The sequence below is a fragment of the Ammospiza nelsoni genome, chromosome W, assembly GCF_027579445.1.
Source record: "Ammospiza nelsoni isolate bAmmNel1 chromosome W, bAmmNel1.pri, whole genome shotgun sequence".
NCBI classification, from domain to species: Eukaryota; Metazoa; Chordata; class Aves; order Passeriformes; family Passerellidae; genus Ammospiza; species Ammospiza nelsoni.
The window spans coordinates 3,177,392-3,196,655 of record NC_080668.1 but is presented as its reverse complement, the minus strand read 5'-3'; the positions used below and the strand labels follow the sequence as shown (position 1 = coordinate 3,196,655).

Sequence of the window (19,264 nt, the reverse complement as noted above, 5' to 3'; positions counted from 1 at the left end):
CCCCCCCTCCTTCTCCTCTTTATCCGGCCGCTATCAAATTCAGACGCCGGCTCTCCCTCTCTCCCCTGAGGGGGGGAAGGGTAGCTGCCCGATGTCTCTTAGTGCTCCTCCACTCTTCCATCTTCAAGAGCCTCTTCACCTCCCATCTCTGTCCAAGCCCAAGCCTACCGCATAGCTGCCCCTCCCCCGCCCAGCAGCAGCAGCTGGACAGGGGAGGGAGATTCGACCTCTTTCCCGCCAAAGTCCTAAGAGAGCCTCTCAGAAGAGCAATTCTGCTTTTTAACCCCTGTGTGTTCTCAGAAACGTGTCCGAACTTCAGTAGCTAAATTAAGTGCCAATATTAAAATTTGAACATCTATTAGCAACTACAGCATATCTCAAAAAAAAAACTACTTCCTGTCAATGTCAAACAACAATAGCTACTTATAAAATTGTGCTACACTGATTCTGCTTATTAAAACACCTGTTCTACTCTGATGATACCATTCTATGCTGATCATAAAAGTCTGGTAAAAAAAAACAACTTTAATTGCAACTACAACTTAGTTTCATCATGATTCTGCCAAGGATTTCCAAAACAACCTGTCTGTCCCCATAAAGCCAAGTGATAGCCTTTTCTCATAAGAGAGGTGCTCCAATCCTTTAATCATCTTTGTGACTCTTCACTGGTCTTTCTCCATAATGTCCATGACTCTTGTACTGGAGGGCCCAGAACTGGATGTAGTACTTTAGATGCAGCCTCAGCAGTGCTCAGTAAAGGGGAAGGATCACCTTCCTTGACTTTCTGGAAACGACAGCCCAGTGCAGCACAGGGTGCTGTTAGCCTTCTTTGCCACAAGGACACATTGCTGGTTCATGTTTAGCTTAGTCTCCACTAGGACACTACAAACATACAGTCCTTTGCTGCAAAGCTGCTTTCTAGTTGGTGAGCCTCCATCATGTACTGGTGCATGCAGTTGTTTTGTCCCAGGTGTGGGACTTAGCACTTTCCCTTGTTGGAATTCATGAGGTTCCTGTCAGTCCATTTCTCTAGCCTGTCAAAGTACCTCTTGATGGCAGCGCAACCCTCTGGTGTATCAGCCATTCCTGCCAGTTTTGCATCATCTATGCACTTGCTGAGGGTGCACTGTTTCCCACTGTCCAGAGGTGTCGGCAACTTGGTGTCAAAAATATATTTTGGGCTATTCCTATAAGATTTTTCTCCCCTATAATCAGATTTCAGTATTCAAATCAAGCTTGGTAATTTACCTTAAACAACATAAAATAATTAAGTGTTCACTGATCAGTATGAAATACTTTATGTGCCTCAAGGAAATTCACAGCACTGTGCTATTATTCTCTTCACTGCTCATCATGTCTAGTTTTGGGTAAATTCTACTTTTTTTTTTTTTAATTTAGTGAGCAAAATAAAATTCCAATTCTAGTTAAGCCCATTAATTCAAAGCAGTCAAATCTATGAGCTAAACACTGACAAACACTTCTACTGTTCTCTGCTTCTTAACTACTGATTACAGTGTAAGCTATTGTGTTTTGGAAATAAGATGCTTCCTCACAGACTTGCTTAAACCCCTGAGGAGGAATTTTCCTTTTTTTGGTGAAATACAATTTAAGCATTATGCTTTACCTCAGTGAAATTCCATCTTACTGACATTCATACTTACATGCAGGAAAAAAATTGACTTAGCAAGCAAACTTATTTCATAAGGGGAAAGTATTATACCAGCACATATGGCCCAACTTTAAAATACTAAGCCTTTTAAAATTAAAATACTGAAGAAACTGCTTCTTTGCAGTCTGAAGTCACATCACTACATTTTGCTCATGAGAATAAAATTTAAAGTCATGAGTTGCACATAAAGGATTTATTTTAAATGTTTTAAGGATAGAGTTACATCATAATTATAAAAATTACTTACAGAATTAAGTAACAGATTTAAAGTGTTCATACTTCTAAATGCAAAGAAAATAAAAAATAATGAAACCAAGCTTTAAAGATGAAGTCACTACCTAATTTTAAAATGTGAACACGAAGACCTTTGAACTATACACATACCGAGAACCATTCAAATTGCACTAATGATATAAAATACAAAATGCACAACATTTTCAAGGAACCAGAAACTGTTTTTTACCCTAATTATTTTTCCCTGAAGCAACTTTAATTTATTCTATTTGAAGATAAATCCTCAATTTTAAAGAATTAATTTTAAGAAGATGGATACCAATTGTTATAAATAGGATTTTCCCCAAAGTATTTCAGTCTTTATGTAGTCCCACTTAGTTTAGGGTTTGGCATTCAAAAGAAAAAAATTCATTGTTTTACTTATCAATTATGATTTTATTTATTCTTGAACAGAATACATGGTCCCTTCAAATGCTGTATGACATACAACTGGAAAATTACCTTTCGTTGGAACTATGTTTGCCTCACCAGTGCATTTAATCCTATTAACAACCATTCAAAGAGCACAATAAGGAAATTCACAAAAAACTGAACACAAAATAAAAACAGAACAAACCCCAAACCTAAACATTATAACATGCAACTTCCATTTGTTACATTGAATGTTCTAACCTTCTAAGCATGCAAAAAAGGATGGTCTGCATTTAAGGTGGGTTTTTTTCCTTTTTAAAAGTTTTCCATGGCAGCTCGACATCATGCACACACAATATACAACAATACTACAGCAGGTAAATGAGAGGCTAATAATTTTTATACCAAGATCTATGGCTTGTGTCATCACAAGACCTATGATAAATTTGGAAAGTAATGTTGAACCCCTAGAATAAGGGACCAACATGTAGTTACTAGGGTAATGCAAGCACTGCATGCAGATCTGAAACATGAGCCTAAAGTAAGCCCAAAACAGATGGCAGGGAGTGGAATAAGTCTCAAATCTCAAAACGGTGGTTTAAGCTATTAAAAAAACCAACCACAAAACCAAAACCACCCCTCCACACAAATCTTAAGAAAAAAAAGATGAAAAGAAAAATCCCATGCAACAGACAATGGGGACATCTAAAAACAACCATAAAATTTGACAGTATATACTGTATAGATTATATTCTAATTAGCAAAATATGTGGTGTATTAGAGTGGCTTACATAAAAACCCACAAATGCAAGCCAAATGCTAAAAATGTTCCAGTAGAGCTAAACCTCAAATATTTCAAAACAAACCTTGTTGTTACATCCTTAGATGTAAAGCCCAAAATTCATTGTACTAAGTTATTAGTGTATTTTGTGTGTAATCAATACACTCATTCTTGTGCCACAAATATCAACTTGGGCTCATGGAGCCAGGCTCAGCTTTGAGATTTACATGCAGGACTCTTAAGAGTCAATAGGAAGCACATAACAGATCTGCAGGATGAAAGCACTGTGTTGCAAATCTGTTCATTTTGTTCAAAACACAATGAAAATTTACTGACTGGATACTTGGTGCTTAAAGACTGGATTGAGAAGTTTTGAACTGAAAGACAATAGCCTGCCTTTGGTTGCCCATGGTGAAATACAGGACATAATGCAATATAGTAGCAAGGGACAAAGAATTGATACCATATTTATACAGTATTACCATTTAACACCATAATGAGGCACAAGCCTTAAGGCTAAAGCATGAAATCAGGCAAAAAAAAAAAAAAAAAGACAGAAAAGGATTTAAGCCACTGAGTCTTTGCTATTAAGAATACTCACAATAGAGGTCAGACCCCTGATCTCTGATTAGCAGTATCTCTCCTGCATCCTTCCACTAACATCATCAAGTTGGATATCTACATATTCCTTCTTTCCATCAATAGCGTTGACTGTATTCACATTCTTCATATACTGTATTTCTGTGAAGCAGTGGTTTGAAGCCTGTAGAGCTCTGTTTCAACATGAAAATTTTGTTGCTGTGCTGATCCTCATTACAATTATGATGCTTTTAAAAGTTGCTATTCTTAAAAACCCAAATACCCTAACCTTGATTTACAACTATGTTGCAAGATTAAAACTGTGAAAGGATTCTGCTGTTGTGGGCTGTTATTTGCATCCACAATCTAATGCAGATGACTGAACCACTGAGACAGCCTATAGCTCCCATTAGATAGTACATCACTGGCATGCATAACTCTAGTGTTCACAGAATGAAATTCATGTTAATGGCATACCTCAAAGCAAGTACACCACAAAAGGCAACAACAGGTTTAAACTGTAGATTTGTCTGGACACTCCTTACGTGGAAAAGCAAAAAATAGAATACACTGAAATTATGCCTTCTTGAACCAAAATGGTTAAAAACAATAGCAAAGCCCAGCACAAAACAAAGCAAAGGAATACAGCAGACTGAGGAGAAGGCAACAAATGCTTCTCCTTCTCTAAAGGAGGTCCTCAGTGTAAAAGGACGCCCCTCCCGCATAACTTGTGTTTATTGTGTAAAAGATTAACTAATACTAGCTTTCTAAGTTCACACACAAACATCCAGGTTGCTAGGTTCTGATATTAAATGAGAGACTACCGATTGCTCATGTGTAGTCCAAAGTCTGCTTAAGTAGCATTATATACTGTTAAACTTGTGGCACCAAGCACTTGTATTCTGCTACGAAATGTGTATAACAAAACAGAACACAACATTTAGGATTAATGGCAGCTTTGTTGTGTGTATTTTACTGGTTCCTACAACTTGTAAACACAGGCCCTTAACCTTCATTTTCTAATTAGCTGGATATACAGATTAAATATATTTTTATAGCTTAAAGCCTTTTCACTGAAAGGTGCATAAGTCAAACACTTGATATCCTACTGCCCTGTGACTAGTAAAAAACACACAAGTATTTAATAACTTAATTTGAAACAGAGTAGAAACACAGTAAATTGATGTTACGTGGGTTAGACACTCCTTACTGCTGCACAAACTGTTTAAACCTTTCAGAAAAGTCACCTCTGTCTCAACCCAGAAAACAAGGACTGCCAGTAGCCAAGAAATTAAATTTAATGTTGCAAAAGAAGACATATGAAAAATAGCAAACTACACTTGCATGTGGCAGTTGAACAGGTGATGCAAGGTTGAAGAAAAAGTTAATCTAAGAAAAAATCTAGATTACAATACTAGATTGACTTCACACAACTTGAATTTGCAACTGTTCTTAGCTTTCAACTCCCTACCACCCAAATACATTGATTTCCTTCAAGAAAAGGAGCTCTCTTACACAAGATGTGTCATAATCACATAAATTTGTATTATTCAGAACAAAACAGTTGCTGGCAGAGATTGTGGGTTCGCAGGGACATCTAAATTTTCATTCAACTGAAAAACAGTCAAGTCTGTGTCTACAAATTTTACATTTAATAGTTCCACAAATTTGGCAGAAGTTTATGATGACGTCTAGGATGTCTTCACCAAATCATAGACATAAATATGGAAATCATCATCAAACTTGATGAAATAGACAGATGGTTTGGCTTCAACTTGATGAATGACCATGCCAGTCCGTTTTGAGCCATCTTCTTTGGCATATTCCACTTGTTTGCCTACCAGGCTGTCTACAACTTCACCTGGTTCTCGTTCTGCAGGAGGCGAATCATCTGTAATATGAAAATACATTGTACTTTGGTAGACATTTATGGATTTTTTGCGATATACAAAACTGCAGACTTCTTTATAAGTTAAGAAAGTCACAAGTTCAAAATGCAAAGTATGTCTAAAGTAGTTTAGACAAGCACCTATTGCCATGCTTCTAGAGTAGTCACAGATGTTATTTTTTAAGTAATACTGTTCACTTTTATGAATTAAAAATTAGCACTTCAATTGGTTAGAAAAGTAAATCTTTTGACATGAAGGTTTACACACCAATTGCAAAAAATGTTTGTAGATAATTGAATTTGAGCCCCCAGCAGAACAAGGCACTGAGTATATTTAACAGAAAGGCAGGTGTACTAGAACTCACTATCCAAAATGTCAATGCAAATATGTCATTGCAACAAAACTACATCTTCCAAGCTAAGTGTAACCTCCTTAATCAATAATGCTGTAAAAAGGAGCTTTCAATTTTACACTAGAATGGATACTGTTGTGAAGTTTAATCTTATTATTTGCTTTTAAAGCAAAATCTACCCAGAAGTATCCTTAAATACACAATTCACATTGTCTGTAAAGGACACAAAATATCAACAAATTTTTTTCTTCTTTTTTTTTTTTTTTTATTAGCTAAAATCCCTTGAATAACACTGATTCTGCAAAAAATATTTCTAGGAAAAAAGCCAATTAACTTTCACTTTAAAAAAGAAAGAAAAAATAAAATATTCCTCCTAACCTATTGAAATTTTTTCCTGTTTATATGTTTAAACATGTGAGAGAAAATGAGTTTTGAAATTATTAGTGCTTCTTTCCTCCAAGAAACTATTCAAAAACTTTTCAAACTAATGATGCTTACCCAAACTAAATTAACCTATTTTAGTTAGCCCCAAGACATTATTTTTATAACAACTGCTTCAAAAATATAACTCCTTGATTTGTGACACTACTATAAGAAAATAACAATGGAAAGATTCTAGTTTGTCCATGTAAAAAAAAAAAATCTAAGTGCAATCTCTTCATAATAGTATGCATATCTTTATCAAAATTAGGAATTATAATGGAAAAGGATTTTCCAGTATTTATTGTATATTTCACCACTGACTCAAGGAAAATATTTCAGAAATTGTTTAATACACATATTTTTTCAGTTGTGCTGTAACCTTTGCTAGTTTTGATACTTAAAAAGATACTTCTTTGTCAACTCTCTTTTCCATACATAACCCATAAGCTGTATAATAATACAGAGAGATGCCACTTTTCAGAATAAAAAAGTAACCAGTCTACTTACTGGAATCGGGCATAATGCGAAGGTCACCTTCTTTATAGTCATCTAAGAGTTGGTACATATACAACACAGGATCTTTCTCGTAGGTAATATAAAACCATGTGTTCATAATAGGAGCTCGAGCCAAGACCATCCCCCTCCATTCATCTTTTGAGCCATCCTCTGTCTCAAACATATGTTCCACAGCTTTGCCAATCATTGTGTCTGCCAGATGGGCATCACTAATTCGAGATGAAGCTGAAATGGTAGCAGTTTATAAGTATGTCCATTCAAAAAGTACAGAAATAAATCTTTACAAAACATAATCTTTATCCAGATTCATTAATAATTTTAAAGTTAGTAAATTCACATAAAAAACAAATAATGCCCATTTCAGAGAGTTGAAGATCAAAGAACAGCAGAACTCGAATAATTATTTTAACATGTTAACACTCTTTATTGACATTTTCCATCATTGCACTCCCCCCAATCAAGCTATCATAATGCAAGGTAAAGGGAGACCAATATAAGCCACAGCATGGAATAGCATCAGTATTTTAAATGTTTATACTGAAGGGGAGGAGGAGGGGAGGAAGAGAGGCTAAATCACAGAGCAGCTGTATGAAGTTATTAATGAAGGTGTTAGGTTTGGTTCCCCCTAACCCCATTCTAGAGACTGCTACTGATTTCTTTGCAGTCAGGAAACCCAAGAGTTGATTCCATTAAAAAAACCCCCACATTATTAGGTCAAACTTCGAACTTTACAGTTTGGAAACACCTGCAATTCAACAATTCTGTGCTAATTATAAAAAACAATAAAGCCTTGTTACTAGTTAAGTTACTAGTCACTAAGTTATTTCACTTAGAAAATGCTTTTTCCCCCTTCATTTGTATTAATACCTATTGAAAGCACATTAAAAAAACCCCCAACCAAACACATAATTAATGTCAAACACATGCAAGACAGCATAGCCAGGACATTTCTCAGCTGGTTCAGAGTTTAAATTTTAATAGAAATATCGACGCTACATGTACATAAGCTCATTAGGGATAAGACTCTCAAAAAGAAAACCCATGGAACTTTCTACATACAATTTAAAGACAAGCGACAGCACTAATCTCTCTGTTATCATCAAAACTTTGTGAACTAAAAAAAATAAAAATTGAACAGAGCATTTAGATTATCTACCATATACTGAAAAGTAATTTAATAAAATTTAAATGTTCTGACAACATATGCACATATAGGAAAAAACCTCTTACCAACTCTGTCTGGAAGGACTTCAAGTGCTGAAACTCTTTCATCTTTGTGAAGTTCTAGTCCATACACACAATCAAATCCATCATACTTTATAAGATAGAGGGAGGGATTTACAGGAACTTGATCAAGAACTGTGCCTTTCCATTGTGTTACAGGTCCGCTCCCTTCTCTCCAGCCATGCTGTATTCTGCAGCCTACAATGTTTCTTCGTGGCTGAGAAATAGGTTTGCTTGGTCCAACATTGTTTCTATGCTTTCTGTACACAGATACAAACATAACATTAAACAAGTACATACTCAAAATTCTACTCTGGACAAGAGCTGCATGCTTTAAGAAGGCAATATATTACACTTATATATTAATATAAGATACATTAATTTATACAGCTTAGTGTACCTTATTCAAATTAGGGTATAAAGAATACTACATTGCTCTGGTAAAAGAAAAAACCCACACTGAAAAGTAGTGGAATACTTTCAATATTTTGTATAAGGTTGCTTTCATAGTAGTAGTTCCTAAAACTAGTTTGCTTAAGCCAAAAGAACTATTTTAGGCATCGCTACACAGAAAATCAAAAGTAAAACTTGATTGTTAAAACCCTAAATCAAACTTGATTGTTAAAACCCTAAATCAGCTCTGAAAGAGCAATGTCACCTAATAGTATATACTTTTGCTACCTTGTTGCTCTCCACAGAATGGTAAACATAATTCCCTCACCCCAGTAGGAAGAATCCAGTGGAAACATTAGTGGTGGTTGGTTAAAATTCTTCAGAGCATTTGTTTTCCCTAACTTGTCATCTGAAGGAAATTTCACTTCCCTCTGCACTTACAGGTATCTTTGACTTCAAGTATTTTTAAAGGCACATGGTAGCAACAACATTTTCTAACATTCCTTTTTAGTACAACACAAGAAAAATTATATGCAAAGGTCACAGCAAGAGAAGTGATACTCTCTAAGCAGATAATAGATTAAATATACTTTTTACCCTTCCTCATTTTTGTAATCTAACTTGCATAGGAAGATTCCTTCTGGTGAATGGCAGCTGCTCTGATAAACAGTCATGTAAGCTATTTGACAGTTTCAACCCACTAAAACAGTGTTACACAAGTTTTATTCTATTGAGTTAAATAAACCCAAACAGTAGCTTGACATTTGTGAATACAACATATGAAGAAACATGAACATTACAACATTACATTGGTGATAAATGTATATTATCATATTTATTTTAGCATGTTACAATATGCATATTCATTCCTAGAGTGATATTCAGTGGGTTGCCTGATTAAAATTCTCACAAATGTTAGCTAATTCCAAAATAAATGTTTTTATTAATTACCAGTTATAGTAGTCTTCATTTAAATGGCAATATACACATTAGAAGCATGCTTAAAAGCAACATCTAAAACCAGAAAAATCAGTTGCAGAAAACAACATCCATCCTTAGATTAGTGACAGTGACCAAAGAAAAATGTCTCTAGGAACAATGAAAGCTCAAAGAACAACCCATGTATGCAAGAGATCCAAAAGACAAAAATAGCAATCTTATCAATGAAGTCTCATAATGAATCTTAAAAACCAATAAAAACAGTATATAAAATCAGTAATGCTGAAGATGTAATAATAACTCCATTAAAAACAAGATGTATAATTCCTTCAATAGCTTGTCCCACCTCAAGACTTTCATTCTTCATGAAAGTCTTAGCAGAGTTCCACAGTATCTTTTGTCTAATTTAACTTCTGTGATGATTTAATCTGATTAAGGAGATCAGTCTGCATTCACAATTTATCTTGTTGAAGTTAGTATTAAAGAAATGCTAATCTCTTCCAGTTAAGAGGAACTCCTCTGCAGAGTTGGTTCTAATTTTCCACAGGAACTTGAACATATGTTCAAATACTCATTCTTGCTCAAGTCTTACTTTAAAAAAAAATTATAATAGTCTCTGAAAAGTTTTATTCTGAATAAATGAGATGAGAAATCTGTTTCTTGGGCACAATGAAAATTACTTTATTTTGCATTAAATTAATCTATTGAATTTTAATGAATTGTGATTCCATTATTCCATTTTAAGGCATCCTCACAGAATAAAACCAACTGTTACTGAAGCTAAAAAGTTAAAGTCAAAAAAGGTAAAATAATACTGTTCATGTTTAACCACACAGTTAATTTCACTTTCTGCTTATAAATCATAACATTTAAATTTGCACAATTAAGTGAAAAGCTTCAGTCACTTAAAAAAAATGACAAAAAAAAGCGCTACACAATACAGTTCAATTTGGTTACTACCTTTTAAAACACCTTGGAGAGAGCAAAAAGTGTCATATATGCAATTACAAATCAAGGACCAGCTAGGTATACTTGCAGTTCAAGCTTTCCTTTGTTTGAAGGCTGGTACTGCTGGACAGCCACTCATTGTTATTTGTATCACTATTTGTTATAGCAGGAAATAATGATTTTCAAACAAATAAATTGCCAAAGAATTGGCATTTTTGCTTGCTACTGAACATGTCATAGGAAAGAAAACAGATTTCTAACTGACTACAAAAAACAATCATAGAATGATCAGCCTTTAAAAATAATTTACATCCAATTCTACCCCCTGCTATGGACATCCTTCATTAAATCAGGTTGCTCAAAGACCCATCCAAACTGACCATGAACACTTTTCAATGATGGGGAATCCACAGCTTCTCTGGGCAATCTGTTCCAGTGCCTCACAACCCTCATCATAGGAAATTTCTTCCTTCTGTCAAATCTAAACCTACCCTCTTTCAGTTTAAAACCATTGCCCTTAGTTCTGTCAATACAGACCCTGGTAAAAAGTTTCTTTGTCTTTTCATAAGCCCCTTTTATATATTGAAAAGCAGCAATAAGGTCTCCCCAGAGTCTTCTTCAGGATGAACAACCCCAACTCTCTCAGCCTGTCATCACAGGAGAGGTGTTCCAGTCCTCTGATTTCATTTTCATGGCCCTCCTCTGGACCCACTCCAACAGGTCCACATCTTTCTTGTACTGAGGACCTCAGAGCTGCATGCAGTATTCCAGGTGGGGTCTCATTAGACCAGAGGGCTAGAATCACCTCTCCTGTCGTGCTGGCCACACTTCCTTGATTCAGCCCAGGATACAATTGGCTTTCTGGGCCGCAAGCACACATTGCCATCTCATATTCAATTTTTCATACACTAGTAGCCCCAAATCCTTCTCTGCAGGGCTGCTCTCAATCCATTCATCCCCCAGTCTGTATTGATACTGGGGATTGCCCTGACCCAAGTGCAGCACCTTGTACTTGGCCTTGTTGAACTTTATGAGGCTCACATGGACTGAGCCTTTTAAGGTCCCTCTGGATGGCATCCCTTCCCACAAGTGAATCAACTGCTCTGCTCATCTTGGTATCATCTGTAAGCTTGCTGCAGGTGCAGTCAATCCCACTGTCTATCAGAGAATCATAGAATTGTTTGGGTTGGAAGAGGACCTTGAAGATCATCTAGTTCCAATCCCCCTGCCACAGGCAATGACACCTTCAACTAGACCATGTTGTACATAGCCCCATCCAACCCGGCCTTGAACACCTCCAGGGATGGGGCATCCACAACTTCTCTGGGCAAACTGTTCCAGTTCCTCACCACACTCCCAGTAAAGAATTTATTCCTAATATCTAATCTAAACCTACTCTCAATTTAACCCATTCCCCCTTGTAATGTCACTACATGCTCTTGTAAATAATCTTGTCCCATCTTACCTGCAAGTTCCCTTCAGGTACTGGAAGGCTGCAATTAGGTCACCCAAAAGCCTTCTCTTCTCCAGGCTGAATAATCCCAATTCTCCCAGACTTTCCTTGTAGAAGAGGTGCTCCATTCCTCTAATCATCTTTGTGGCCTTGTCTAGACTTGCTCCAACAGGTCAGTGTCTTTCCTGTGCTCGGGATCCCAGAGCTGGATGCAACACTGCAGATGGAGGCTCACAAGAGCTGAGTAGAGGGGCAGAATCACCTCCCTTGACCTACTGGCCACACTTCTTTTGATGCAGCTCAGGATACGGTTGGCTTTCTGGGCTGCCAGTGCATGTGGCCAGCTCATGTCTAGCCTCTCATCCACTAGCACTCCCAAGTCCTTCTCTTCAGGGCTGCTCTCAATCTGTTCATCCCCCAGCCTGTATTGATATTGGGGTTTGCCCCGACCCAGGTACAGCACTGTGTACTTGGTCATGTTAAACCTCATGAGATTCCCATGAGCCCCTTTCTTGAGCCTGTCTAGGTCCCTCTGGATAGCATCCCATCCTTCAGGTGTGTCAACAGCACTATGTTGCTGATAAACATAATGAACACTACTGGTCCCAGTATGGACCCTTAAGGGACACCACTCATTATTGGTATCTACTTGGACACTGAGCTGTTGACTTTGAATGCATCCATTAGCCAATTCCTTATCCATGTAACAGTCCATCTATCAAACCCATGTCTCTCCAATTTAGAGGAAGGAATAAGTCCACAGCAGATAACATCAGTTGCTCTTCCCTTGTCCACTGATGCAGTCACTCCATCCTAGAAGGCCACTGCATTAGTCAGGCATGACTTGCCCTTGCTGAAGCCATGTTGGCTGTCTCTAATCACCTCCCTGTTTTCCATATGTTTGAATATGTCTTCCAGGCAGATATGTTCCATGATCTTACCAGGCATAGAGGTAAGACTGACTGGTCAGTAGTTCCCCGGGAACTTTGCACCACCCTTTTCAAAAACGGGTGTGTAATAACCGTGACCAGTATACTTCCATATAAGATAATAGTCAACTTTCTCAAACCTCTTTTTATATCAATAGTATGTTGTTTCTGTGATAAGCACAGGAACACATAAGTATGTAAATTTTGAGATGGTATAATGAGAAAATCCAAAACGTTTGCCTTCTGTTTTATTAGAATTATCCTTAAAATTTCACAAAGTTTTGTTCCTAAAGACTGGAATAACATTTCAAAGCCTTAGCCATTCAAAATTTAAGTCGTCATATGTCACAGCTAGTCTGTAGCTGAGCAATTAATTTGGTTAACAGAGACTTCAAGCAATCACGTTCCATGTTAAGCTGCAGACATCTCACTGGTCAGGACACTGTGTTAAGAGAAGACCAATGAACATTATAGACTGGGATGTTTCAAACCCTTATATAAGGCTGGGTTCAAAGAATAAAGCTCTCTCTCTTGCCACATGGACCTTGGGTGTGTGTCATCTCTGTCTCTGACTCTCCCCTCCATGTTACAGTCACACATACATAAAACACACAGAGCCAGGAAAAGCAAATAACGTCAAGTCCTGAAAACAATTCCTGATGCTTCAGTTATGCACTCATTGTAAAAGGCCCTTCAATTCCACTAAGTTTCAGATCCTCTTATTTCAAAGAAATTATAGAATCATTTAGGTTGGAAAAGACCTTTGAGATCATTGAGTTCACCTGCAAACCTAACACTGCCAAGTCCACCACTAAACCACATCCCTAAGCAACACATTACACATCTTTTCAATACCTCCAAGGATGCTGACTTCAACACTTCCCTGGGCATTCTGTTCCAATGCTTGATAACCCTTTAACTGAAGCTATTTTTCCTAATATCCATTTTAAACCTCCCCTGGCTCAACTATTGCTTGTTATTTTGGAGAAAAGACCAACACCCACATCACTACAACCTCTTTTCAGGTAGCTGTAGAGAGCTATGAGGTCCCTCTGAGCCTCCTTTTCTCCAGGTTAAACAGCCCCAGTTCTCTCAGCTGCTCCCCATAAGACTTGTGCTCTAGACACTTCCCCAGCTTTTTTGCCCTTCCCTGGATACACTCCAACACCTCAATGTGTTTTTTGTAGTGAGGTGCCCAAAACTGAACACAGTACTCGAGGTGCAGCCTCACCAGTGCAGAGTACAAGGGGACAATCACTTCCCTAGTCTTGCTGGCAACACTATTGATGATATAAGCTAGGATGCCATTGGCCTTCTTGGCCACCTGGGCACACGCTGGCTCATGTTCAGCTGACTGTCAACCAACCTTCCCACATCCTTTTCTGCCAGGTATCTTTTCAGACACTCTTTCCCTAACCTGTAGTGTTGCACGGAGTTTGCTGGGACCTAAGTGCAGAACCCAACACTTGACCTTGTTGAACCTCAAAAAACTGGCCTTGACCCATTGATCCAATCTGTCCAAATCCCACTGTAGAGTTGTTACAGTGATTGAAAAGGATGTTGGCAAACCAAATATCTCCAAATGCTGCAGCCACCTCACTGGCCAGGACCTGAAGAGGTGTGGAGCTCAAACCAATGAGAACATCCAGACTGGGTCTTTCAAATGCCATATATAAAGGAGTGGTTGGAAAATAAAAGCTCTCTGTGCCACATGAACATTGGGGTGAGTGGTCTCCTGAGCCTCTCACCCCTCCCTCCCCCATGATCTAACACAGAGTCTTTCTATCATCCAGCAGATCAACACTCCCAGCCAACTTGGTGACACCTGTAAACTTGGTGAGGATACACTTGATCCCCTCATCCAGGTCATTGATAAAGATATTAAACAGGACTGAGCCCTGTGGATGATGTCAAATTGTTTTTTGTCTTTTTTTCTTTTATATATTTTCTATATTCTTTACATGTATATTTGTAGCTCTGTAGCCTATCATAGTATTTGTAGCTAGCATTTTACCTACTCTATTAGACAGAAGGACAAAATAAATTCCCCAGTGCCTCCAAGCTGTGGGTCCAAGGTTAGATTCTGTGGGAAGTCAAGGTTGAAACTACCTCTCTGAGATACATTTTTATAAACAAAGTTTAGTCACTATTTAAAAGAGGGGGAATTCAAAAGAGGGTTGAATGGGGGGAGCATTACCTCACCACGTCTCTAATTGGGAATTTTTGTAATTTATGGTAATTTGCTAAACATATAAAAATACAATAGAAATAGAGCTAGATATACAACTAGAAAGCCAAGCTGGGAGCACTGTTCAGCTCATGACAGAAGTAGATATGTTAGCATTAGTCAGCTGCAAGCCTTGGCAACAGAAAGCAGAACCCTGAAGAAGGAATGCAAAAGTTAACAGTGTGCTTGGTACAATGTGCTTGGTAAGCAGAAATTATTTAAGATTGCACATATCTGCACTAGTGTGTTCAAGGCGTTTAATTAATCAATGTTACCTAGTTACATAAATGTTATAGTTGTGCTATTTTTAGTTACAGCTGAAAAGGTATATAAGCTCAGCTGTGTGTATCAATAAACGGCTTCGTGTGTGCAAACCATGGAGATCCCATCTCTTTATTAATTGCTGCCAAATGGTGCCCTCGTGGTGAGGAAGCGATGATCGTCTAGCTGAGTGATTGACAACAAGCCCTGCAAAACGAAGTGCTGCTCTGAGGAAGCAGGAAAGCCAGCTGGCAACGAACCCTTCCTGGATAAAGGAGGTGAGGTATCCCTCCAGGATATAAGAGGTTAACTGCTGCAGGGGACAATGGGTCAGGGGATGTCTGCCCGGGGAAAGAGACATTTTTTAACTTACATCTAAGCTGTTGCAACAGCATGGCAAAACTTTGCCCTCACATGACTTAAAAGTCCTATTACGATGGGCAGCAGCTGAGATACCAGGAGTCACAGAGTCCATGGTCTTTATGACAGATTTGTGGGACAAAGCAGGAATTAAGCTATGGGATTCTGCTACCAAGGAAAATAAAGCAGCTGCAGAAATGCTACCCTCCTGGTGGGTGATTTTTGAGGTCTTAAAGGCCCAAGAAAAGTCCCAGGCTAAAGAGAATGCCTGCCCTCCCTCTACGGCAGAAGCTCAATGCTCTTTAAAATCTTAAGAGACTGCTGCTAAAATCAAACAGATTGCCATTTGCCTCCCCTTTACGGTAGAGTCTCAGAATTCCTTACATTCTGAGGAGACTGTGTCTCTCCCACCACAACAAACATGACCCACAGCCCCGGTACCCTCCCTTATGAGGGAAAGGGAGGGGGGCCCTTTGCGCTCTGTAGGGGGTTTAGCTGCTGGCTACTGCCCAGACAACAGCGAGGAAAACAAAGAGGAGGACCGCTTTGATCCTGGGCCTGTTGATCCTGACAAAGAACCTGATTTGTATCCCTCCGATCCTCATGACAACTGGGTCTGTTTAAAACAGCAAGCATTAAGAGAGGGGGAATTTGACATTGCTGAAAGAATTGTGGCACCGGTAGTATATTTGGGACCCTAAAAGTGAACTGCCCATTGGGAACAGCTGTCTTTCCCAGAAATTAAAGAGCTCCAACAGGCAGCTACCAGGCACGTCATCAGTTCACTGCATTTTGCAAACATGCTAGATTCTGTGTTTGCTGCTCACGTAATGACCCCACACAATTTAAAAACTCTTGCTCGGCTACTGCTATGCCTCATTCAATACAGTTTATGGGAAAAGGAGTGGGAGAAGGGTCTGCAACACCTTCTTATAACTTGTGTGGGTCATGCTAATCAGACCCTGGCAGGCCTCACAATCAGACAGCTTATGGGAATGACACCATACACAGATCCTGCTGCCCAGTTGTGAGACTGCCCAAGGGAAGCCCTTGATGGAGTCCCGGATGCAGCTCACCAAGCCTTTCTTAAGGTCCCCGATGCAAAAACACCTCAGAAAGCGTTCACAACCATTGTCCAGGGGCCTAAAGAGCCCTACATGCAATTTATTGACTGCCTTAAGAAAGCACTTGAACACCAAATTGATAATTCTGACACCCGTGAAATTTTGCTTTTAAAATTTGCTGTTGAAAATGCAAACACAGACTGTAAAAAACAGCTTAAGTCCCTGCCTAACCAAGAACCAGCTCTTATTAAAATGGTTGAAATGTGCAACTATATTGGGACAATAGAACATCAGTATGAAGCCATGGCCGCAGCTTCTGCAGCCATCAAAGGTCCCTCTGGAACTCCCAGAGTCTGTTTCAGCTGTGGCAAACCTGGCCACCTTAAAAAAGACTGCTTCGCTCAGAAAGGAACTAAGTCAAAAACCCCTGATGTATGTCCACGGTGTCATCAGAGGCGTCATTTTGCTAACCAGTGTCACTCTAAGTATGATTTTGAAGGTCACCCAATCCAGGAAAACTGGAATTGCAGTGTGGGCAGGCACCACGCTCCTACACAAATACCTCAGCTGCCTCCGCAGATGCTGCCACCATAGATGCCAACTCCGCAGATGCATCCACCAAGGATACCCTGTGGATGCCATGGGACAGAGAAAGAGAAACGACAAGCATTTCTCACAGTAGCTTGTGAGAAGTTTTAGGGAGTTGGAAAGATGTGATAACTCGTTGAGCATAAACAATTTGCAGGTGGTGTTTTCATACTTTATTTTTCTGTTCCTCTCAAGGACAGTGTGTGAGGAAGATGTTTCTGTTAGTTAGCCAGTAGAATAGAACCTATTGTACTACTCTATAAAAACCACGCGGTTCTTTTGAATAAAGCCTTCTTTGCATTTTCTACGATCCTGCCTCTCGCCTGTTCCTGCCTAGACCTCGGCGCAAGAGTGACAATACCCAGCTGAGGATCGCCTCAAGTCTTTGCCCAGCAACTGCAGGCAGTGCCGTACTGGACCTGGCAACCTCAATCACAATAACATTGCTCGATTCTTCTGTTCATTTGCTCGCTACAGGAATTTTTGGCCCACCGGGACCCCAGAAAAGTGCTTTGCTGATGGGGAGGTCTTCAACTACCCTTTTAGGACTTTTTGTCCTCCCAGGAGTGATAGACTCAGACTCTGTTAGGGAAATTAAAATCATGGCTTGGACCCCCTTTCCACCCTGTACTGTCCCTCAAGGCACACATATGGCACAATTGATTCCCTTTTCACAAAATTTGTCATCCCCTGTAAAAGAATGCAAAACAAGGGTGGGAGGACTTGGTTCTATGGGAACTCCACAAATACTGTGGGCACAGACAATTTCTGATGAATGTCCCACTTGCAAATGTACCCTGACATTACAGGGGGAGCAGATAACACTCACTGGTATTTTAGATACTGGAGCTGATGCCACTGTTATCTCTCAAGCCAAGTGGCCCCCCACATGGCCCTTCACACAGGTACCCCAAGCCCTCACTGGGACTGGGGGGACAAGTGCAGTTATCAAATTTGTGATCTACCTCAGGTGACGGGACCTGAAGGTCACATAGCCTCAGTAAAACTGTTTGTTTTGCCTGTACCCATGGTATTATGGGGACGAGATGTACTTTCTCAATGGGGTCTCAAAATTCAGTCTGATTTTCAATAGGGGCCATTGTGGCATGTGATACCCTGAAATTAACCTGGAAAACTGATATATCCCTCTGGGTGGACCAGTGGCCCCTCCCACTACCTAAATTGCGCACTCTTACTGACCTTGTCCAAGAACAACTTCAGAAGGGACATATAGTCCCCTCTACCAGTCTCTGGAATTCACCTGTGTTTGTAATTAAAAAAAAAAAACTGGCAAGTGATGGTTGTATCAAGACCTCTGCAAAATCAATGCTGATATGGAGGACATGGGAGCACTCCAGATGGTCTTCCATCTCCCACCATGATCCCTCGAGATTTGCACCTGACAGTCATTGACTTAAAAGACTGCTTTTTTGACATTCCTTTGCATCATGATAATGCTCCTAAATTTGCCTTTTCTGTCCCAAGCACTAATATGCAAGCACCCCTGCAAAGGTATTACTGTGTGATCCTTCCCCAGGGCATGAAAAACAGTCCTACTATTTGTCAGTGGTTTGTTGTGAGGGTCCTCAGCCCCATTTGCCAAAAGATGCCTGCTGCCTTATTATATCATTACATGGGTGACATTCTTATTGCAGCAGAAAAACAGGAAGTTATGGAGGAAGCCTTAGTCCTTATTGTTGCTGCTGTAACCCAGGCAGGGCTTTGTGTTGCTTCCAAAAAAATCCAGCATCAACCTCCTTGGAAATACCTCAGCTGGCACATTAGGACCCAGAGTATTTCTCCTCAGCCTTTACAAATTCAAACAGACATTCACACTTTGCATGATGCCCAAAAGCTTTTGGGTTCAATTAAATGGGTTCATTCCTTGCTAGGAATCTCAAATGCAGATGTGAGCCCTTTGATCTGTTAAAAGGAGAACCAGATCTCCTGTCACCTCTGCAGCTCACACCAGAAGCCTGCCAAGCACTGCAGCAAGTAGCTGATGCTATTTCAAATCGGCAAGT

At 39.3% G+C, this 19,264-nt stretch overlaps 1 protein-coding gene and 1 pseudogene across 3 annotated transcripts in view; both read right to left on the bottom strand.

Annotated features, from left to right (window-relative positions):
• Positions 1–1,843: 1,843 nt before the first annotated feature.
• LOC132086114 (spindlin-Z-like) overlaps positions 1,844–19,264 on the bottom strand; it is a 100,790-nt gene continuing 83,369 nt past the window's right edge. For all 3 annotated transcript variants that reach the window (XM_059491569.1, XM_059491570.1, XM_059491568.1), the window contains 3 exons: positions 8,085–8,338; positions 6,846–7,079; positions 1,844–5,565 (listed from right to left, as the gene is read on the bottom strand). In XM_059491569.1, coding sequence (XP_059347552.1) covers positions 5,366–5,565; positions 6,846–7,079; positions 8,085–8,338 — 688 coding nt within the window. In that variant the 3' untranslated portion in view covers positions 1,844–5,365. The remainder of the gene's footprint in view (positions 5,566–6,845; positions 7,080–8,084; positions 8,339–19,264) is intronic.
• Positions 11,609–12,882, bottom strand: LOC132086222 (uncharacterized; annotated as a pseudogene).